This window comes from Rhodamnia argentea, chromosome 11, assembly GCF_020921035.1.
Source record: "Rhodamnia argentea isolate NSW1041297 chromosome 11, ASM2092103v1, whole genome shotgun sequence".
In the NCBI taxonomy this organism is placed as follows: Eukaryota; Viridiplantae; Streptophyta; class Magnoliopsida; order Myrtales; family Myrtaceae; genus Rhodamnia; species Rhodamnia argentea.
The window spans coordinates 23,093,425-23,116,233 of NC_063160.1; the positions used below are offsets into that span (position 1 = coordinate 23,093,425).

Genomic DNA, 22,809 nt, shown 5'->3' on the forward strand with positions numbered 1-22,809 from the left:
TGATTTCATAAAGGTCGTGTAAGATAAGACGAGCTTTATATTGCTAATCAATTTGACATGCTTCCTGCATTTCCATTCTGCCTCGTGACTTGTATCATTTCATTTCACGCTTCGACCGAAGAGCAGGGGCAGAAACAGAGAGGCAAGAACTTGGCACAAAAAACGTGTAGCTACGGCAATAAATGAAAAATCTACGGCATTTCCCAAACTGAGGCACTTAAGTTCGTTTGTTTACTCCCCGGAGTCAAATTCTTTATGGAAAATACTCAAATTTCGTAAGAATGTTTCTTATGATTGAGGGATTGATCAGATTGACATGAAGAAAGACGAGGACCCTCTTTTTTAAGATGCAACGAGGAAACAAGAAAAGGGATTAAAAAAAAAAAAAAAAACAGAGGCACGGCCTTTGCCAGGAAAAACTGCCTGATTAAGTAAAGATTGTGAAATTGAAGAGCAAAGTCATCCATTTGTTCCAACGTTGGGCAGGGCAGGCCACTCAGCCCCCATTCGCGAAACAATCGCCAAAGTTGATCATTTTTTTCTAAACGTCAAGATTTATTGTGCCATGAAACCAAATTTAGTGTCTGAACTGATAATCCGAAGTAACGGTACATCCGCTTTCCCTGATCAAGAATCAAGTTGACACTCCTGCGAATGATATAGGAAAGAGGAACAGGAAAAAAACTAAGAGAACTATTTCGAAATGGACCTGACGATGAGCTAAGCAAAACTTCATTCGCAAATATCCAGATGCAAAGCGGCATATTCCAAAGACCCAAAAGGGACAAAAGATCTAACAAAATCTAGGACCAAGACCAGATCTTTTTTCCCTTTTGCTGAAGATAAGGCTTCAGAGGGACGCAGATCTCGGAGACCAAAGGTGCGGCCTTTAGTATTAGCCCGTGTAGATGTGGATGTGGAGCGCCAAGATGAGGATGGAGTAGCAAGCGAAGAAGATGAGGGTGTGGAAGGCGATGGCTTTGCCGTTGGTCTTCATGTTCCCGAACTCCACCCGCTTGCCCTCCCCCGGTATCTCGAACAGGAGGCCCGGCTGGAGCAGCACGAACAGCACCACTCCTATCAGCACCGGTGCCCAATCCGCCATTTTTGAAGATCTCTCCTATCTTCTGATTTGCTTGTTTACTGTGTTTGGGGCGTCTGAATGTGAAGAAAAGAAAGGTAATGTCTGGCGATTTCTTATGCAGGATGATCAGGATGTCGACGATGAGTGGAAAATAGAGTTTTGAGGTGATCTACTTGATGGGGATGTCCCCTCTTACCAACTGGTGCTTTGGGTAGCTGGCAAACTTTGGGAAGAGCAAAGAAGAGGAAGAAGACGATGAGAGTTGATTGGGCTGGACTTGCTTGTGGGATCTTGGGCTGCCCATGAAGAAGATGATGATAATGATGTGTTTCTATCTCTCTCTTTTTTTTTTTAATAATTACCTCGAAATGTGCTTCAAAGTTCAATTAATCTCCTTTTTCGTTGAACAGAGCCGACAAGAGCCCCATCAAATGGCGGCACCATTTGGTGCTATACCTCTGTCACCAACTGCTGTTAACATAGAAGCTCCAAAGGTTTGATTTTAAAATGGTTCACATGATACCGGTTACCAAAATTTTGAACCTTTGGTCTCCCTCGTGGGCCCACCAGACCAAATCAAACAGCTTCGAGTGTGTCTATCTTCATGTCCATCTGTGCTTTTATTATGTTATTTTGACTGGATCCTTCAATGGCTTTCACAGCATGTGATGTAATCAGCCACTAAGTAACACCAAAGTTGGACTCTAATTGAGTCTCTAGCTGATATATGCCCTGCCATCGATTACTCTTTGCTTTTGGAGGACAGCTATCTCCATCAGCTCATCGAGTGGAAATTGATACCCTTTGCGTTATCCAAGCAGGGTAATAAGAAAATCGCAGAAAAGGGTTAAAAAGAAGCTAAAAAATTTGATCTTTTTCACCTTTATGAAATTCCAGTTCCTTCTTTTATGGGCCATGTGGCATCCGATGCCCTTTTCATACGCCTTATATTTTGATGCTTTTGTTGTTTTTGCACTACCCCCTTTTTGTTTTGTTGGGGTTAGCTGAGGCCTGAATTTGAAGGGAAAAGAGGAAACTTTCAGAAGCAAGAGGATGAATGATTGGGCTGCTCCTCTGATCGCTTCGGCCCTGTTTGCGTTCCTCTCGCCGGGGATGGTGGTCCAGATGCCGGGGAAGAATCATCCGGTGGACTTCTTGAACATGAAGACTAGCTTACCCTCCATATTTGTGCATGCTGTTCTGTACGGTCTGCTTCTGATACTGTTCTTTGTTGTTCTTCACATCCACTTGTATGTATAGGTAGAGACCCGAGTACGCTGCTAAATAATCCTAAATATAGGTACTGTTGTGGATTCTCTCTCTCTCTGCTCGTAGCCTCTGATTCACTTGGTTTCAATTTTTTCGTAACGTGAAACTGAGTAGAAATTGCTTGGCTTTCTCTCAGAGTTTAGGTTGTTAATTGATACTAGATTGTAGGTATTTGCAACCAACCCTCTGTGTTGTTCTTGAGCTCTAGCAACATCAGCCATGTCATATGATGCGATGAAACCGACGCAAACCCGAGAACTTAAAATTATGCTTTTTCCCCCTTTTCTACAGTTCGAAATTCTGAGCATACCAGAGTCATTGCTCAGCAAAGGTGGAGAGTTACTAGTATGTAAGCATTCACAAGTCTCGGTGTCACAGTTTAATACACTGAAGTAAGTGACTACATGACAATCCAAAACAGAGTCTGTAATTGTTAGGCGGATACAAATAAAGGGTAGATCCAGAAATATGATGGTAATGTTTCGTTAGGCAAAATAGAATCCAATTTCCCAATCCATGTAAACATTCGTCAGAATCCCAAAACTCCATCAAAAGAGAGAAACAAAAGATTGAAGCTTTAGCAGTAAATCCGGCAGAGAAATCATCCAGGTCTTTCCAAGCAGCAGCAGATAGAAAAAGACAGGAGGAGAACAGGGAAGGCTAAGAGCCGATGTACATGTGGACGCCGACGGCTAACAAGAAGATGCAGACGAGAGCGAAGTAGAGGATGGAGTGGACGAGTATGGAAGCCCCGCTGGTCTGGAAGTTGCCGAACTCGATGAATCTGGACCGGCCCGGGATCTGGATGAGCAGCCCCGGCGTGAGCAGCACGAACAGCACCACCGCCACGAACACCGGCCCCCAGTCCGACATCTCTCTCTCTCTCCCTCCCTCCCGTGCCGAGCGAGTGTGATGTTTAGTTTCCACTTCCAGAGAGAGCAAAAGACGAGGAGGGGATGCTTTGTTTGAGGAGGAGACAAGGTATTATCGTCTGGGGCAGAATGGTAAAGGAGCAAGTTTAGGGGATGAAGCTATGCTCTGTTCCAAAACTAATTAATCGAGTTTCAAAAATTCCTTTCCGAGCTGGGCTTTCACATGCTGCCGTGTGATCCGCGTGTGTGTACCTTGGAAGGAAACTTCGACTCTGCAAAAAGATAATTTCCCCCAAAACGACAAATTTTTTTTTGCCATCTCGACTCGAAATGTGGAGTGGAGTGGAGTGGAGTGGAGGACAGTTCAAATTTGCCTTTTTCATTCAAACCACAAAAAAAAAAAAAGGTGTGATCTCAATGAATGAGAGATTAAAAAAAAAAGACGTCGACAGCAGGGTTCGAACCTGCGCGGGCGAAGCCCAACAGATTTCAAGTCTGTCTCCTTAACCACTCGGACATATCGACGATTTGATCATTCTAGACAATGTAATTTTTATTAACTGAATAGATTCTAAGTCGTCCCCACAACGCCTAGACTTTCTCACTTTTGCCCTTCTCTGATTTGAAAGGCTGACGAGCGAAAGGATTTTCCCATCTTTCCAGGCACGTTCTCCCACTCTCTCTTTGCCGTTGCAGCTTCACCGCGACGTTAGTGGAAGCAGGAGGGGGATGGCAGCGATGGAGGAGAGAGGAGACGGGGGTTTCCCGTACTGGACGTCGGTTCGCCGGAGGTTCGATCCCGATTCTGCCTTCTTCTCTTCCGGCAACGTCGAGCGCGAGCTCCTCGCTAAGCAGGTCTCTCTCCTTCTTCCTTTCCGCTTTCGTTGCTTGGTAGTAGCTCCAGGATTTTCTGTCTAGAACCTCGAGTGCTCTTTCGTTTCATCGATTCGCGGTTTTCCTGGAAAAATCGGAACAGAAATATGGAACGAGTTGAATGATTAGAGTACCTGAATTAATCGGCGAAAGATGACACGGGGAGGTCGTAATGAATGATTGCGCGATGGATTTGGCCTTTCGAATCTGGCTTATCGAGAATTGGATGTCTCGAGTTTGAAGCGAGCTGCTTATGTTCGTCAGTTTCGATTTCTGAGTGTCAGCTGCCAACCACTTCATTTTGTTGTGGGTGTTGAAACTGAGTCGTGCACGCGCGTTTTTTTCCCCGACAATGGAGACTTTGAAATGTTTCAAGATTTCTTCATGCAGTTGCAAACGATGGAGGACTGTAAGTTTTCAAGGTCGATCGAGAGACATCAGACGTGGTTAGGAGAATGTTGAATATCATTCATCAGATTTGTTCATAGATTTAGCGGAAAATCATTGTACGTGGATTCACCAATGAGTAGGACACAGGAAGGTTAATGATGTTGTTCAGAGTGGAATTCACTGTGTGGAAATCAGACTTCTCAAGTTTCGATCATTCTTGCTCCCACTGAATAATTACTGAAGTTGAATCAACCTGCTTATATTCGCCAATTTGCTAGCTAAGTGCCAACTTCTTTGTTCTAGGGGTTGAAATTGAGTCATATCATACTTCTCAATGTAGATAGACTGAGTAACTAGACGAATTAGAAATACGACTTGAGGTTGTATTTCATTACTTGTATGTTTTCTGCCATATGATATGCTTCTTCTGGTGTGCCACTCATTTATTGGTCGTTACCTTTCTTTTTACTGTATGAGTATGTTTTGCAATTACTTCTGATTTGGAATTACATGTTATATGTCAAATGTTGCCTTTCACTTCCTACGTATATTCAGGTTGCACTAGATATAACTGAAGATGAGAGGCATCAACTTCAGAACTTGATGGATGAGGAAAGCAGGTGCTAAGAATTTCAAGCATGTCAATCTTTTTGCTTAGTTTCTTTTAGTGATGGTCACATCTGTTTCTATGGGCTTGCTTGGGATAGGTATCTTGCAAACATTAATTTGTTCAATGATTGTCTCAACAGTTGCTACATCGTTGATCTCCTTTTTGTAGACCATTTGTCACAAATATTCAGCAGCATCCAACAATTTTATGATGCTATTCATTTTGTTCGTTGAAGCAATTAAAGAAATAAAAAGAAAATTGTCCAGAATTCCCAGGCTTCGTGTCCATTCATTAGGGCTCTGATTCCAGTGACTTGTGTAATATTCTAGGACAGTGGTCGCTTATTTCTTATATTAAGAATGTGATATTTTGTTTAGCCGGTATCTTTTATTTTTGGCTATGCACAATATTCTAGGACATTGTCACTGAGTTCTTAAACTCTCTGTGTGAACATCTCGACATATACCTTTCAGGGGAGTTTTCTGTCCAATTGTTGGCTGTGGTGCACACTTAACATCTTTAGAGAACTTTGAAGATCATTACAATGCACGGCATACAGCTTCTTGTTCGGTTTGCTCCAGAGTTTACCCAACATCCAGACTCCTCAGCATACATGTATCAGAAGCACATGATTCTTTCTTTCAAGCAAAGGTTGCTCGTGGTTTTGCTATGGTATGTTTTGCTCATTAGCTCAGACATATTCTGGCTTGGTGTTTCTATGTTTGATTAGTTAGGGTGTTTTAAACTTGTATGATGTTCCCTTATTGGCATTATATAGTTTTTAGCCGAAGCTTTGCTCCAAGCAAGCTACTTATGTTTTTCTCATGACTATCGAGGGGTTGGGTACTTTTGTTGATGAGGCATGAGCTAAGCCCCGAAACTGGCCAACTTTGACTTATCCCCCTGTTTGTCGGCCTTCTTCCCTTCTTAATGTCATCTGTAGCTTGGAGTTTACAACAAGACCATATTGCAATTTGATTGTAGAACAGTGGTGAACTTGTGACAACTGTCATTTCTAGGTGACATGACCTGGCTCATTGGTGAGGTCATAACATAACCACCCTCCAACAATTGAAGCATAGTGCTCTTACCTTTTGGGGACTCACATTTCTATAGAAACATGTCAAGAATGATCGAAGTGTGGAACCGAGCATCATATGTCTTTTCCTATCATGTGAGATCTTACAGATATTTTCTTGTCCATATTTGATAGATCTATTATTTCTGTGGAAACAGTATGAATGCTTGGTGGAAGGCTGTGGATTGAAGTTCAAAACCTACAAAGCTCGACAACGGCACCTAATCGACAAGCATAAGTTCCCCACTTCCTTTGAGTTTTACAAAAAGGCTCATCCATCTAAGAAGCAAAGGCAGAAGAACCATCGTAAGCAGGTCACTCATAAGAAAGAGGTAGCTCCAAGTGCTATGGAAGTGGAAAATGAAGCCATGGATGAACTTGTTTCCGCAGTCTCCAAATTAAGCACTTCAGATCCTCCTACGTCTATCAGCTTTGGTCGTCGCCACACACGAGGCTTGCCGTTTGTACCTCGAGCCATTCAGCGTGAGAGAACATAAGAATCCCCGGATTCTAATGGAAAGCACTGAAGCAGTAGTCATTGCGCTAAATTGAGTTTCAGGGGATGCACTCTATAATTTGTTTTGATGAGTTTTTCCAATTTCGGTTCTGTATAGCATGACCTATTTAACTGAAGAACAGTAATTCAAGTTTTGAAAGCTCGTGGAAGAGCTTCCTGGTTGTATATTAGTCATGATCTACGATTTTGATTGCACTCGTGGGAGCGTTGCATCAAGCTTCTCAAAGTTGTCATGTTGTTTTTGCGATCTATCAGTCGAATTTTCAAGCTTTCCACGAGTTTTGTGACGGGCCATGTTCGAAATGCATCCTGGTATAAGAGGTTCCTACAATGTTGGTTATGGATGTTGATGGAGACTCCTCTCTCTCGTCAAGGGTGCAAGAGGAAACCCAAGGAAGAACAAAGGACACTATCATTCATAATCAAGAGATGAGGCCGCCTGGGCTTTTACGTGTCGATTGAAACAAAGACGTGTGGTCATGAACTCTAACGTGGTAGATAAATGTGTCTCATAAAGATAATTTTTGCGTTTTGTTCGGCCGCTCATTTTTGTATCATTAGGTTTTGAATTTGTGATTATTAGATCACGATATTCTTCATAAATTTTCCGCAAGACAAAAATAAAGGAAAGAGATAAAGAGAGAAATCTTGTATCAGACTGCTTATCTTCTTGTAGTTGGATTTCCAAGGTTTTGGAACGCCAAAGAAGGTTTTCCTGTATGCTCAGCACAAAATATTTCTAAATCCAAATATACCTAATGTCAGATGGCTTCCAAGAAGCACCAGAAAAGCAATATGTGCACCGGCCACACCGTAATTCCAAATACCCAGATTCGTTATATGTGCATAAAGTACTTGAATCATTTTCTTGATTTGGAGGATAATGCCAACCCTAATAGTTAGAGCAGAGCTAAAGGTTCATCAGCAAGGGAAGACAAATCATAAATGAAGGAATTTGATGTAGTAAAACTTTTGATCATTGTACATCTCAAAGAAAGCGTTGATTGCAAAGAAGGGGAAAAGTGCCGCAATATCAACAATTTGGATTGCTTTCTGCAGTATCATCAGCTGAAGCTAACACTAGCTGGAGTTCAGCTACAATGCCTTCCTTTCTTGCCTTTTTACGTTCACGCTGCAACCTGAAGTACTCTCTCTTTCGTGCTCTGTAGCTATTTGGGTTCTCGGGCTGAACTTCTCTTGGATATACACTTATCTGTAACTCAGACAAAAGCAAGGACACATCAGTCGTATAGACGTACCATCTCTCAAGTGCATAACGTAAAGTTTGTCCTTGACTTGACCTTCTTCTTGTCGGGCCCGAACTTCTCAAATTTGACTAGTCCGTCAATCAGAGAGAAGATGGTGTGGTCCTTGCCAAGTCCCACATTATTTCCAGGATGGAACTGAAAGAGTTTCGGAGAGAACTTTAGAGTGGATAATTATCAAATCGAAGGGTATAAACAGCAACTCCCAAACACCAATCCAAAACAGGACATTTGTATGACTAAAATGTTAAAAAAACAAGTAATGATGTAAAAATCAGACTGAAGAAATGAATCCATAAATGAGGAGAAAACTGGCTACCACTCAACAACTCCCATAACAGATTTTAGTTTTACACACAGGCCACTTGTTACCCTCCCACCAGACTGTTTGCTCAGCTCTGCGGGAACGACCCAAAGACACATCTGCACATCATCATCCCGCACTAGTACCTAACTATGGAAATCTAAAGGGCCAGTGCATGTTACGAGTAGCATGCCAACTCCACTATGCTTTCTATGCTTATCTGCTATCTTTCCTCCATGATTTGTCCTTAGGGCAGAGACAATTATTTGATTTGCACATTGTTCATGACTAATCTATTACCACCAGTAGAGAAGTTGAGGACATCAACATTGCCTTTATCCCAAACTACTTGGGGTCGGCAGTCAATGAACCCAAAAATAAATAAAATGAAAGCAAGACCGATTGAGAGAAAATAAATAATTATATAAAAATAAAAGGCAGAGAAGTTCAGGACATTTGGTTAAATTATTTCCACAAAGATAACTCGCTCTAAATCTTGAAACTGCCAAATCAAAAAGGAAAAAGGGTTTATTGTTTAGCTCAACCTGGAAACCGTGAAAAATGAAAATGTCATCGAAATGATTGCTTCACCTGCGGCTTTAATTAAGAGAAATAAGTGACAAATCTGTTTGCAGCTCATGCTTCTCACTTAAGTCATGGGTTTCTTTTCAATTCGACCCTAATCTCTTGTTGAATCACTCATTCAATCAGTTTTCCCATAAGGGATTTACATTATTTAGGAAAGTATAGAGATAGATATTGGCAGTTTAGATACTTTCAAGGCCAATTTGTTAGGGAAACAATTATGGGACACGAGGTTTGACATTGAACCGCCCAGATATCCTCATCAAATGTACCTCATAAAAGTGAATACATCCTGTGAAATCAACTCCCAATGATCCTCTTGCATAACAGAGGATTTCTTACCAACAAAATCATCAGTTCCCATAATATGGATCACACACATAACCCAGAATTATCAAATGATTCGTAGGTCCTCAGGCCATCCGTCGAAACAAAGGCAGGACCTATACTCACTCAAGCTCTAACTCTCCTCCCAGGCAAGATCACCTACTACTTGCTTTCATGGGAATATGTCCACACATTTATATGGTTCCGCTCATGTCAATCTCTTAGTTTCGTCCAAATGGCCTTCATCTTCATTATCCAGCACAAAAGTAGGATAAATGAGGATAAGACTATCTTCTCATTCTGTAGAATTGAGAGCTACACATCCTTCGAAGCCCGCGAAATCTCAGCTCCGACCACTAAACACCATTCTACTCAAGCACACCGACGGCTTTAGCTATTCCCTTAACATTCACAATAAGAAGCATTTCTGACCTCGTAAAATTCAATACGCGACGACTCTCCCAAAGGAAAAAGTAAAAACCAGAAACAATTGAACAGAAAAATACTGCAGATAACAAAAATTCAACGAACACAATCAGCTACGAACTCGCCGTCTCGCTACGTAAGCAATTCACACGATAATTTCCAACCCGAATCGTTAATGAACACAAACAAGCAAATCAATTTACCTTAGTACCACGTTGGCGTACGATAATAGCCCCAGGCTTCGCGGCTTGGTCGCCGAAGATCTTGACGCCGAGCCTCTGGCCTCTGGAGTCGCGGCCGTTCTTGGTGCTGCCGGCCCCTTTCTTGTGCGCGCACTCGATGGTCAGCGGGAACTTCACCGGGCAAGGGACGGAGAGCCTCGAGGCGGCGGCCACGGGCCCGAAGTCGCCTCCGGCGAAGGAGGTGGAAGAGCTCGAGCACAAGGAGAGTCCCCGGAACGACCCTACCAGGTTCAGAGCACTGAGCGAGGTTGCGGTGGCCATGCTCTTCTCCGAATCTGCAACAAAATCGAGTAAGCTTCTGTGCGCAAGTCAATGGCAAAGACGCATTGGACTCTGTTTGAATGAGTAGCCTCGCGTGTCGCTATGTGCAGAGGTGGAGTTCGTTGTGGCACACCTTATCCTTCGAGTGCTGCTTCCTCTTCAATGGAGAGAGAGAGAGATGAGAGCATCACAGAAGTGGTTTGTTTTATTTGGATTGGGCTGCAAGTGCATACAATTGGGCCCACAATATGGGCCGTCGATGACGATCCGGTGACGCGATAGAAAAATATGGGTAATCCTATATATGGTGCTAAATACAATACGACACAAATGGCCTCTCAAATTTTTGGTCTAATGTACAGTGTGATTTCTGAACTTTAAATTTGTTCAATGTGTCCATGAACTGTAAGTCAATGTGCAATGTCGTTAGGAAAAGTTTAGGGATCATTTGTGCTATTTACCCAACACAATAAGGCTCCGTTTGTCTAGATAAGGGGAAAAAAAACAAATTGGTTTACGGAAAACTATTTTTCGAATGTTCAATGTTTGGATGAAGAATAGCTAATTGATCCACAAAAAAACATTTTATATGAACTAAAAACAATAAATTTGGATTGGAGGGGGGGCGGATGACTTCTTATTTTGACAAGAAAGAAATCATTTTCGCTATACTACCAAACAAATGAAAACCTAACAATTTTTTAAAAAAATATTTTCTATGAAAACTATTTTCCTTTATCACGAATTTTTCAATAAAACAAGCGCATCCTAAGAACAAGAAGTTTTACCAAAGGGATATCCAGAAATTGACTATGTTATGATTCAACGCATAATCAAATCGAAATAAAACGTAAAGCGAGAAAGAGAAATCGAAATATGAGATTTTATTCTAGTTCACTCTTAAACTAGGGCTACGTCCAGCAGAGAATTCCACTATAATTAGCACATTACACATCTCATTTACATTACTCAATTACAAGTGAAAAATAGTATATATATAGCGGTAGCTATTCATGAACAAAAACCACGTGCTTTTCCGTCATTGGAGAATATGAAACACATCCCAATAGACTAGCGTGGACGAGTCTTTGACTCGATACATTGTTTCGTAAGAACTTCTATGTTACTCAGCTCATGCACCATGTTTGGAAGATCGAAACCGCAAATCCGACATCAGCCCCGAACGTGGAAGAAGTCGCGCGTTGCATCTCATTCGTTATGTTCTGCATCAAAGAGGATCCTCGTCTTATACATTAGAAACACAAGCATCGTCCGTTGTTATGTTTATGCGTGTCGCGAATTGGGAGGCCCTTCTAGAGATTGAAGTCGACCGGTAGACCTCCCTATTGACATAAAGTCAAAGTGTTCCGTGACCATCTAAGCTAATGAACCTATGACCAATCTAATAAGTTTTGGAGGCCCACGGAGTTGCCGTGACAAACTATTGGGCCGTAAACTTTAAAACACCGAATGATGGATTAAGTTTTTGTTGAAATATGTCAGCGTCGCCGAACCACGGGGTTCATATGCTTTACAGTCTCTTTTCGCTAGTTACATTGAGCTTTTTAAGTCAGACATTTCGACACGGCACCGGTGTGGGGTTCCACCCCATCCATTTCGTGTGCGCATCTGGCCAGTTTAAACTCTCTTTCTAAGGTTAAAATTTTCTAGCACGGTATCGTAATCAATTATGCACGAGATAACCGATGTTTACAAACAAATTTAAACCCTCTCCTTTGCTAGGGAATCATAATTGCTCTAAAGTGTGGTCTATCAATCTAATTTTTGCGTATAATATACATGTGTTTCGCTCTTCCTAAAGCATCGGATTGACATGAATTGGGGAAGATCTAAAGGGTTTCTCGAATTGGGTCTATCGGGTTTTTCTTCGTCAAGCTAAACGCTCTTGACAAACCCTAAACTTCTCATGACGAGACTCCAAATCTTTTCTTGACAAGCGATATTACTCGGTATCGCCTGACATTGCTCGTGGAAATAGATATTTCTAAAAAAATATTATTTCTACTACATCCATTCTATATTCTTAAAATCCACCCCTGTTGTGGATAAGAAGAACCGGAAAAGAAGATCTGTGATGTCTAGTGGGACTTGTTTATTGCTATTCCACTTCCGCTTTAGGACATCCTCTCCCACGCACATCAAAGTGGCCGGATTACAATATAACCTGGCACGAGTTCCTCGCAGATAAAGATAGCAGATGATGCGTCGTCTATTATGTTTTGTGATCGATTCAGGTCGGAATCGCTCGGGTTAAATAAGCAAAGTTCGGAAAGCACGTGGCCAAACATATGACCAGTGGACCTAAATCTTGTCGTTCTTGGGGGTTTGGTGAGAGAGCCTGGAGAGGTAATTAAATCAAGATTCTACTTGATCTCGCGTTGTTGACCGCCGGAGCGATAGATCAATCACCAAGATCTCGAAACGGTGCAAGCCGATTAGTGGAATAACGAGTTTTTTACTGCCGTCTTTTTCATAAATTAATTGTCGTTGTAAATCAAAAAACATTTCGCCGACTAATTACTTCAAGCGATACAATCCATCTTTTTTAGGAAGCAAAATGGAGCATTAGTGTCAGCCTATACATAAAGATAGACAAAGTTTTAGATGAAGGCCCTACTAACAAGACTGCATTCGACTGAGAGGGGCTTGAATTGAATTAGAATGGGCCCAAATCCTTAGTGGGCCCTTCACAATGACCTCAAACATCATGGACCTTTGTAATGACCATGCTTACCTCTTTACATCAAATTGATTGCACCCGGACTTTCCGCTTCGGGCCAACTAGATCAGCGAAGATAGGGCGGTTTTATTCGGGAGGTTTGTACTGATTCAGGTATGTCTTCTTCCTCCTCCTGGAGGACACGAAGCTACTCTTTAGCAAAAGGGAAAAGTACCAAAAAAGTTTTAAACTTATTACATTGATGTCTAAAATTTTCAATTGTACAAATTGAGTCCTTAATTTTTTGATAATTTGTCAATGTAGTTAACCCGGCCAAGTTTAGCCCGAACACGCCGACATTGGCGACATCCGTCCTACGTGGTATAATCGGTACTAATGTGGACAGATTCTTTCATATTAAGAGTGTGCTGGGGAAGCGAGAAATAGCAGTAAATGATGAGGAGGAGGCTTTTTAGTGGTAGTCCTACTTCTCTCCTAGTTGGAAAGGACCGTTAAAATTAGAAGATCGGGTAATTTTTTAACATATTTTTGAATTTTCCTACTTTGTTTTTTTTTTTTTTTGCACAACTCTAGGCATTGTGGCCGAGAGGCCCCACCGGCCTTGCCTAGATCCGAGCGAGGGCTTCACCCCCTTGCTTGTGGGTGGCGAGTGGCGCGATGCCCGACGTCACCCACGGTTGGGAAAAAAAAATAAAAGAAAAGTAAAAACAAAAAGAAAGTGAAAAAATAGTAAAACAAATTAAATTTTGTGCACGTTAGTGCCGGCCAACCGCGTAGGACGGACAACATTAATATTAGCGATTTCAGGCTAAAATTGACTGAATGGATTATATAGGAAATTGTCAAAAAGTTCAAGACTTAATTGGTATAATTAAAAAATTTAAGACCGAATTGACGTAAATGCAAAATATTTAAGACTTTTTTGAGCAAATGAGAGGGTTTAAATTCGTTCATTCCGTGGATGCATGCTTCACCTCTAAGGTCCACTATGAATAATAAGTTCAATTTGAATGAAGCGAGTCTCATGTGTCATTACTACTCTAATCATCTGAATGTTCTTCTAATTAATGACAATCGAATCGCCATCATCACCAGCTTAAGATGAGCGATTCATAAGCAATTTACAGTAGGGGTGAGCAAGTTAGACCAACCGAACCGGAAACCATCCCGATCGGACCACACCGGACAGGTGGTCCAGTTCCCGATTCAGAGGGCGGCGGTCCGATTCCTGGTTCCAAGGGGTATAGGACCAAACCGGACCGCTCGGACTGAAAGATTTTAATTCTTTAGGTTAATGAGGTTGAGTCCTACCATTCAAAGATGGACACTATGTTACTGATCACACCTTTTAAGAACAGACCCTGAGACCAAAACCTTTCTCAACCCTTGGCAACCGCTCAACGCTAGCTCTTGCGCAGCGCCACCATTTCCCTTGACGAAGCTTGCCGTCCCTTCATTTACAGAGCATCATAGTGGAGGGTCTCTCTTCTTTCATGATTTTTCTCTCGCACACATCGCAAAAGTTCTGAGCGCACAAACACATCTCTCTCTCTCTCTCTCTCTCTCTCTCTCTCTCTCTCTCTGACATTTGATGAGGTCGATTCCCTCTATTAAGGTTTCCTCCATATTTATACTTAGGTTGCCTGATTAAGAGAGAGAGTGTGTGTCTTCAGTGGTGATGCTTGGCGAGAGTCTTGGACAGTTTTGCTTTTTGGTTATGCTTTGTGTTGTTTTTGGATATCACGAGACATTAGACACTTTACCGGTTCTATTGGACTGTCCCAGAACCGAACTAGGATGGTCACCGATTTTGAAAATTGAAAACCGATACCACCAATCCAATTTTCGATTTTTGAGAGGAATCGGACCAGATTAAAAACCGATCACCTCAATTTTTATAGTCGAGTATTTACTCACCCGCCCAAACCCACCCACCTTTCCCCCCCTTCTTCTTCTTCTTCTTTTTAACTGCCCCCGCTCTATCATTTGTGGGTGCGGTTAACTCCTCATGGGCAACTCTATGATTTTCCATGTAAAAGAGCCCCACTATCAACATCCCCGGGGTTGGTAAGGCGAAATGGGGCCACCAAACATTTCAATTTATTTCTCTTTTACATATAGGTTCCTGTTCTACATTTAGAGAACAGACATCATCTTCCTTAAGTTCCTCCACCGACAGTTAAAGAAGCAACAAATCCCCAGTAGAGAGAGAGAGCGGAGAGCGGAGAGAGAGGTGGTAACTTTGAGTTCGATCGAACTGACCCATGATAGGGGGAGTGTGTGCGCAGCGGTGAAGAATCCGACCGGATCAAATCTGCTCTTCTCCCTTCAATATTAATGGACGACTAACAAATATCTCTCTCTCTGGAGACATGGCCACCACCATCTCCTTCTTCCTCGCCCTTTTCATTTCCATTCTCAGTCTGGCCCGTTCAGACCCCACCACCGCCGTCCCCGACAGCTGCTCGGGCCGCCGGATCCACGTCCGCCGCCTTCCGCCGCGGTTCAACCTGGGCCTCCTTGCCACCTGCGCCGACTACCCCCTCCTTGACGACCTCTGCCCGTACCTGGCCAACCACGGCCTCGGCCAGCCCACCCATAACCGCTCTCGTAGCTGGTTCCGCACCGACCCCCTCATGCTCGAGCTCGTCTTCCACCGCCGCGTCCTCGAGCTCCCCTGCCTGACCCCCGACCCGGATCTCGCCGACGCCATCTTCCTTCCCTACTACGCCGGCCTCGACGCCCTCCGCTACCTCTACGGCCGCGACGTCAACTCCAGCGCCGAACACGGCCTCGATCTCTACCGCTTCTTGAGGGCGCACGATCCGGGCATCTGGGAGAAGCGTTCGGGTCACGACCACTTCCTGGTCATGGCCCGACCCGCCTGGGACTTCTCGCAGCCGTTGTCCAACGACCCTCCCATTTGGGGCACTTCTTTTCTTGAATTGCCCGAGTTCTTCAACGTCACCGCATTGACGTTCGAGGCCAGAGCTTGGCCCTGGCAGGAGCAAGCCATCCCTTACCCGACCTCGTTCCACCCACCGGACTCCACCTTCCTCGAATCGTGGATGGCACGTGTCCGCCAGTCTCGCCGCACCGCGCTGATGCTGTTTGCTGGCGGTGGCGGAATCTCATCGACCCCCAACATCAGGAGGAGCATCAGGATCGAGTGCGAAAATGGGACAGAAGCTCCCAGGTCAGACAGTCGGTACTACACGAAGACTTGTGATTTCGTGGATTGCTCAAACGGCATTTGCGAGCATAACCCTATCCGCTACATGCGGCCGATGCTGAAGGCCGCATTCTGCTTGCAACCCCCCGCGGACACACCGACGCGGAGGTCGACCTTCGATTCGCTCCTTGCTGGGTGCATCCCGGTGTTCTTCGAGGACCAATCGGCGAGGTCCCAGTACCGGTGGCATCTGCCAGAGGAAGAATTCGAGGAGTTCTCGGTGTCAATATCGAAGGAGGAGGTGGTGTTCAAAGGGCTGAGGATAGTCGACGTGCTGATGAGGATACCGACAGAGAGAGTGAGGAAGATGAGAGAGAAAGTAGTGGAAATGATACCGAGGATCATGTACAGAAGACATGGAGCCTCACCTGGTCTGAGGTCTAAGATGGATGCAGTCGATATTGCAGTGGAGGGAACTCTGAAAAGGATCAAAGCAAGACTCCAAGAGGTTTCAGCTTGAGCTTCACTAACTCGAGAGTGAAGTTACTACATTCTTGTGCTCCTTTTTGTAATTTTCTTGTTTGTCTGTTGTGTTCCCTCATTTTTTTGTCCCACTTAAGTATTGTCTGCAAAAATTGCAGAAAGAACTACATTTTATGTATCTGATTAGCAATAAAGATTCGGACACATTTCCATTCTTGCAGAATTGCTCGTTGCGCAATGCGCCCTTCTTCTGTTCAAACATTCATCGCGCAACTTCTTCTGTTCAAACATTGATAAACTCACAGTAACAGCAGTGGGAACGGAGAACTGATACTGGGAATGCAAAAACGAACTCATTTTTTTGTCCCACTTAATTATTGTCTGCAAAAATTGCAGAAAGAACTACATTTTATGTATCTGATTAGCAATAAAGATTCAGACACATTTCCATTCTTGCAGAATTGCTCGTTGCGCAATGTGCCCTTCTTCTGTTCAAACATTGATAAACTCACAGTAACAGCAGTGGGAACGGAGAACTGATACTGGGAATGCAAAAACCAAAGAGCTCTTCTTTAACTGCATAATTTAGATTGTCACTAGCCTGCTGTGTTGGAAGACCAACAGCAGCAAATCCATACAAGAGTTGCTCAAGAGTTGAAGGACAAAAATACAATTTTTATTTGAATCTTTGGAGTTCAAAGGAAAAAAATTGCTACCTCCCTAAGAGAATTTTGTGAAATTTGGAAGCAAGAATTCAGCGATTGCCTTGTGCCAATATCTGGACTCCTATGCTCAGTAGTCATTGATAGATAGCTGGAAGTTGTAAAGCTTTATCCCCCTCTAACAATGCCAGAACCCCAAGTTAGGCCGGCTCTGAAACCTGCAACCACAATTTTGTGGCCCGACTTCACCTTTCCGCACGAACAACTTCATCCAAGGCCAAGGGAATCGATGCAGCACTTGTGTTACCATAATTTGCCAGATTCAATAGGACACACTCCTGAGGGCCTTCCAAACGTGTTGGTACAGCGTCAATGATCCTCTGGTTTGCCTGCATCATCTCTGTCAGTTTCTACAGTGCTTCTCACATTCTTCTTTGGATAAGTAATCTATAGAATCTGACTACATCCTTTTTTACATGTTTATGTATCTACGTACTAAGAATACAAAGTTATCTATTGCTATAGTTTTGGTTCAAGAGAATGCAATAATTTTCACATGAAATCCCAATCTTCTATGGCTAAATTAGGAATTTGAAGAATACCTGGTGAAGCAACAGCCAATTGATGCTAGATCCAGTAAGGCCGGCGTTCTCGAGGGAAGATTCGATTGCAGTGGCACGCAGTGCACGGAAAAACGGAAAACCTCTTTGCCGTTCATCTGGATGCAGGAATAAGAGGACAGCCTTGGAGGGAAATCTCTTACCGAACCATTAGTACCCAAGGCATGATCAGTCTCGTTTTCCTTGACAGAAGCATTTAGGTCCCTACAAAATGGAATTTAGGGTTCTAAAAATTGATAATCCTAGCAGGAAGTGGTGAAAGAGAAGAAGAAGATCATGGAAAAGAAGTACCTTTGACCATCTCAATCACAAGGCAAGTCAAAAGCGAATAAACTGTCCTCCTCAGCTTCACAGGCCTGCAGAGAAGTATGGAATCAAATAATTTTAGTTGCTCCTGATGTTCAATTGGCTAAACGCATGAACAAGGCTAAGCTGAATTAGATTTTGTACACAAATGAATTTTCTTCTGTTTTTGTTCTCGAGGAAAGAAAAACAGAGAATTAGAAATGTTACCAAACAAGCCACTGGCTGTCTAGTGGGCGAGCCGGGAGCTGCCACAAGGAGAGTCGCAGTGCCTGCGATGTACTTCAATCACCCACTGTTCAGCGAGATGCTAGAGCAAGCTCACAGGGTTCATGTGTATAATCATCCCGGTGGGATCGACATACCTTCCAAGATTTAGGAGTTCGAGAAGGTGAAGATGAGGATTGCTACCCCGGATCAGCGTCGGTAGGGATGAGCATGGTTCTAGGGTAGAACCGAGGAACTGGAACCGGAACCCGTAAGATCCGGTCCGGTTCCGGGTTCCAAGGTATGCGGGGTAGGTTCCAGGTTCTAAAAATTGAGAAACATGTTCCAACGAGTAGGTTCCGGGTTCCACTCCCTAGAACCCGGAACATAGACCCTAGATTCTGAAATAAATTTTTATATTTTTCTTGGTATATATTTTTGCACGATCATACAATGTTCTATGGCATCCGATGATGAGTGTATAATTTGGAGCCAAATAAATTTTTAGGTTTCATGTTCCAAAAAATGATAAAACGTGTTCCAATGGATTGGTTTCGGGTTCTAAATGTAACTTGTACTGAGTCTAAAATCACTCACCTCTACTTTCTCTTAGATGTTGTAACGTTCACTCTCATTTTGCTTAACTAAAAATGAAAAAATAAAAGAAAATAAAATAAATTAATAGGTTCTCGGATACCCTGGAACCGACCCTAGAACCTGTGACGGGGTAGGTTCCAGGCTCCAAGATATGATGGGTAGGTTTCAAGTTCCAAAAAATGAGGAACCTGTTTCGACGGGTAGGTTCCAAGTTCCGGGTGGAACCCGTAAGGAACTTGGAATCGCTCACCCCTAAGCGTCGGCAACAGCCAAGGCCAGGCTGGTAGCGGCATTGCTAATGTCACTGAAATTCCAAATGATTTATCTCTAAATTTACAGATGATAGAATGAGTGACTGCAGGTAATGGTGATCTTAAATCTGGTGTTAATCAAAATCCATGACTGGTGTTCCACAAGTTGCAGACCCTCTGTTCTTCAGTTTCTTAGTTGTCATTGATTTTGATTATTTGACGCAAACCGCAAATTAATTTCAAAAGTTCTGCAAATTATGGAACTCATCCCTGATTTTTCCTTGTCATGGGTGGCGCAGATCGTCTCCAAAGAATGCAAATAATGAACCACGCAAGATTGTGCATAGTGAAACCAATTAAAATCACAGCATCAAAGCTTTCCCGCTAGTGAATTTTACGGGCCTACTTGGGCCGAAGCTTCTCAAGCTCAAGCATTTACTTTTCTAGTTAGAGACCAACGTCTTGGGGCTAACGTGGGATCTGCTCAAGGACCTACTGCCTACAATCAAGGTGATTCTCCTTCAAAGAATGAGGATTGCAAGAAGAAAAAATATCAACAAAGAAGCTGCACTACTCTCAGTCTCAGATTGTTATAGGACCAACAAAAGTACATGAGGAAGACATGCAATAAGGAAGTCTAACTGTGTCCACAGCCGAGCCATTTATGAATACTGCTCAACCCAAGCTCGCTCAATAACCAATGCTGCTGCAGGATCAAGAAATTCACCATCGCCCCTCCTTAAAATGCAAAAAAGCACCAGTCATAGTCCAGCTCCTTTGAGCATGGTGAAATTAAAGTGAGAAGATGTTATTCAAGGGAAAAAAAATACCTCACATGACCAGAAATTCAAACTTTTATTTGCTGGTTGTACAATCAATTTTCTTGTAATTATTCAACTCACTATGAATGGCTATTCTCTAGTATCCACCCCTCCAGGAACTCCGTTTGAGTTTCAGTTGGTACCAAAGAGGAGAGATGCATAGAACTCATGCTAGCCCAGGATCAAACACATCAAAATGAACCTGACTGAGGGTATCTAGCAGTACCTGCACAGGCACAGCTGGAAGCAGCACCTTGGATCGCCTCAGCAGGCACTGTTCCGGATAATTCACGAGCCTTTTGCAAATGGATGTTAGCCACAGATGCCATCTCGAATACTGCATCACAAAGCTTCTTGTGGGAGTCTAATCGAACTTCCGATTGACCTCTCATTTTGACCAGCATTCCATGCTTGGCCGCCACTTTTCTAGGTATGTATAAAGAGTGGCGGCTCTTGCTAGCATGATATGGCAGCGATTTAAGCAGCAAAAAAAGGCCACTGGCCTTTCCAATATGAGATGCCGCGTGATCAGCCACAGTGGACCTGATTCCACCAGATTGAAGCGTCATGTACAGAATGGTCGATGCAATGTCCTTGGCATACTTTTCCTATAGTCAACTCTCTGCTGGCATCATTGATACGAGCTTCAACAGATCGTTTCAACCATGCCTTCCTAATTTTGAACTCAGATACAACTGCAGATAAGGCCCGTGCTGTTGGGTGTTCGATTAGTTTATTGGCAAAAACTTTATCTATAGATTCCTGCCACCAGACAAGGCGCATCAGACCAATTCTTGGATCAGAAGCAATGTCCATGGCTCTGGATGTTTCCACATTGAAAGCGCGGAGGGCAAATGCAGAAGCTCAATGAGGCAAACGTAGTGATGGTAATCATAAGTCCGAACCTGCTGCACGCAATGGCAAAAAGCAGCACGTAAATTAGCAGATGCACCGGAGCCGCTCATCAGTTCAACGTCAGAAAAACCACCCTGCAGATACACAGAACTCACATGAGAACAGGTAATCTCTGGAAAAGAAAGGAAGAAATTTCAGCATCGTTCAAGTCTCTGGGTAGTCTCTCAACTGAAAATTTTGGCTTTCACATATGCATTTATGCTTCCTCTTCTCTTAGTCAATGCAAACCTCTATATCTATGCAAATTGATAGTCCCGACATCTTTCCATAAACATAAGGCCAGGTCATCGAGTGAGATGGATAAGGAATATCATACTAAACTTTGTGCATCACTAGAACTTCTTTGATAGTCCTTAATCAAAGTTAAGCCAGATATTTTGCTCTTTTCTGGTCGAGTTAAATTTTTTCTCATATGGCCCAGGAGATACAGGGGCACAGGCGCATACATCAATTGGCCCAGTTGTTGCAGACCTTTTAACACACAAGTATTGATCACCCAACGCTGCTATGTGTTCTACCAAATTGTTTTCACCGATGCCAGTTCATTTTGGTACGTGTAAATTCGCAACAGGACACAGCACCAACGGTTCGGACAAATGCAGTCGCTAAAAAAGCAAAAACCATTTGGCAATGTTTACGAGGCTTAACATGTCTCCCTCTTTAGTAGATGGAAACGCACTGGCATGAAAAGTATTGAGTCAGAAAAAACAGACATGATCTCGCTTAAGCACGAGATCGCAGAGGCATTTCGTCAAACAGGTGACCCCCAATGCAATTTCCAACGGTCGAATCCAAAATAAGTTGATGCGAATACGACTTTCGGATCTTACCCAATCGTCAGAAGCAATGGTTGGCGGCGAAAGGTGATTCCAGGTAAATACCAAGAGGCGAATTGGGTAAGAGACCGAGGGAATGCGTAGCGAGCTTGAAGTGGGTGTGGTGTCGCGGAGAGTGGGCGAGCTCTTCGGCACGTGGACACACGCGTGGGGATCTCCGGCGAGAGAGGTGGGTTGGTGCGTGCGAGGGCGGCGGAGGGAGGGAGGCGAAGGGGAGGCGAAAGGCTGCGGATTGCGGACGGTTCCCTCGGAAGTCGGGCGGAGTTACTACAGCACCAAAGATCTACTGGATTTTTCGTTTTTGCTCTCGACTCTGACGGAGTTTGGAGACTTGGGATGTCTTTTCTTTTGGTCGGGGACTCGGGGTGAAGGGGAAACCACCGTTACGCCAAAGTGTACTAATTTCTTTTTCTTTTTTTTTCCCAAAGTGTACTAATTGAATTGCAAGGAAATTGTGTTAATTTTTCCCAATACACGTGGGAAGCATCGACACTCTTCGAGAGCTCGATACGTGTTCGACACTTTTCGATAAGCGATAGATACGTGGTCGGTGCTCCGGATACGCTAGGAACATGCGAGTCCAGTATCCCGACATACCATTCGAACAAGTATGTGATCGATTTTAAACATTTTATATAAATTAGGGGGCAAATATAAATATATCAAAAATATATACTTAAATCATATATCCGGATAGCTAAAATAAGAACTAATCTTTGGACCAAAAAAAAAAAATAAGAACTAATCATGAATACCTAGAAAAAAAAGAATAAGAAACTCATAACTGAAATTTATATATATATATATATATATGATAATTTATCATGTATGTATCCCAACAAATCGAAATTCTTTATTTTTTGATAAATGACTTATCAACGTGTCGTGTGTCGCGTGTCGTGTGTCCGTGTCGGTGCTACTTAGGCTAAACATGGTCGTGTTTAATATTGTCATCCCTAAATATAATTGATAGTCCGTAAAAAAGGAAAAAGCCCGAGATCAATTCGCTGTAAAATTAAATCTCTCACCATGGAAGAAAACGTTAATTAATCTTTTTGTGTCTGTAAAATGTTAATTAATCTCCACTGTGATTTTTTTTTTACCTCATAAACGAGTTGCCCTTCTTTGTTGTGAAAAA

General features: G+C 43.0%; 5 protein-coding genes, 1 long non-coding RNA gene, 1 other non-coding gene and 1 pseudogene across 8 annotated transcripts; 4 read left to right on the forward strand and 4 right to left on the reverse strand.

The window, feature by feature from the left end:
• Positions 1–566: 566 nt before the first annotated feature.
• Positions 567–14,381, reverse strand: LOC115751104. 2 transcript variants are annotated; one of them, XM_030688824.2, is made up of 3 exons: positions 3,030–3,465; positions 2,917–2,928; positions 567–1,115 (listed from the first exon to the last, which is right to left on the reverse strand). In XM_030688824.2, the coding sequence occupies exons 1-3, from the start codon at positions 3,224–3,226 to the stop codon at positions 896–898; spliced, it is 429 nt and encodes a 142-aa protein (XP_030544684.1). In that variant the 5' UTR covers positions 3,227–3,465; the 3' UTR covers positions 567–895. The 2 variants fall into 2 exon arrangements, with proteins under 2 accessions (XP_030544684.1, XP_030544683.1); XM_030688823.2 differs by lacking the exon at positions 567–1,115 and adding an exon at positions 14,346–14,381 and having other exon boundaries at positions 2,809–3,236.
• LOC115751105 lies at positions 2,047–2,406 on the forward strand. Its single transcript, XM_030688825.2, has one exon. The coding sequence runs from the start codon at positions 2,138–2,140 to the stop codon at positions 2,342–2,344; it is 207 nt and encodes a 68-aa protein (XP_030544685.1). The 5' UTR covers positions 2,047–2,137; the 3' UTR covers positions 2,345–2,406.
• TRNAS-UGA lies at positions 3,669–3,750 on the reverse strand. The gene has a single exon. It is a non-coding gene; the product is annotated as a tRNA-Ser (tRNA).
• LOC115751101 (zinc finger protein 511) lies at positions 3,799–6,932 on the forward strand. Its single transcript, XM_030688819.2, has 4 exons — positions 3,799–4,080; positions 5,044–5,108; positions 5,572–5,770; positions 6,335–6,932. The coding sequence occupies exons 1-4, from the start codon at positions 3,955–3,957 to the stop codon at positions 6,671–6,673; spliced, it is 729 nt and encodes a 242-aa protein (XP_030544679.1). The 5' UTR covers positions 3,799–3,954; the 3' UTR covers positions 6,674–6,932.
• Positions 7,622–10,279, reverse strand: LOC115751102 (50S ribosomal protein L27, chloroplastic). Its single transcript, XM_030688820.2, has 4 exons — positions 10,237–10,279; positions 9,804–10,140; positions 7,995–8,096; positions 7,622–7,906 (listed from the first exon to the last, which is right to left on the reverse strand). Exons 2-4 carry the CDS (start codon positions 10,101–10,103, stop codon positions 7,727–7,729), a joined length of 582 nt encoding a protein of 193 aa, XP_030544680.1. The 5' UTR covers positions 10,104–10,140; positions 10,237–10,279; the 3' UTR covers positions 7,622–7,726.
• Positions 8,451–8,772, forward strand: LOC115751106. Its single transcript, XR_004016576.1, has 2 exons — positions 8,451–8,567; positions 8,700–8,772. It is a non-coding gene; the product is annotated as an uncharacterized LOC115751106 (long non-coding RNA).
• A 588-nt stretch (positions 14,382–14,969) lies between the features above and the next one.
• On the forward strand, positions 14,970–16,658 carry LOC115751178 (probable xyloglucan galactosyltransferase GT19). The gene has a single exon (XM_030688935.2). It carries the CDS (start codon positions 15,177–15,179, stop codon positions 16,494–16,496), a length of 1,320 nt encoding a protein of 439 aa, XP_030544795.1. The 5' UTR covers positions 14,970–15,176; the 3' UTR covers positions 16,497–16,658.
• Positions 16,659–19,937: 3,279 nt separating this feature from the next.
• LOC115751150 lies at positions 19,938–22,005 on the reverse strand (annotated as a pseudogene).
• Between the last annotated feature and the right edge of the window lie 804 nt (positions 22,006–22,809).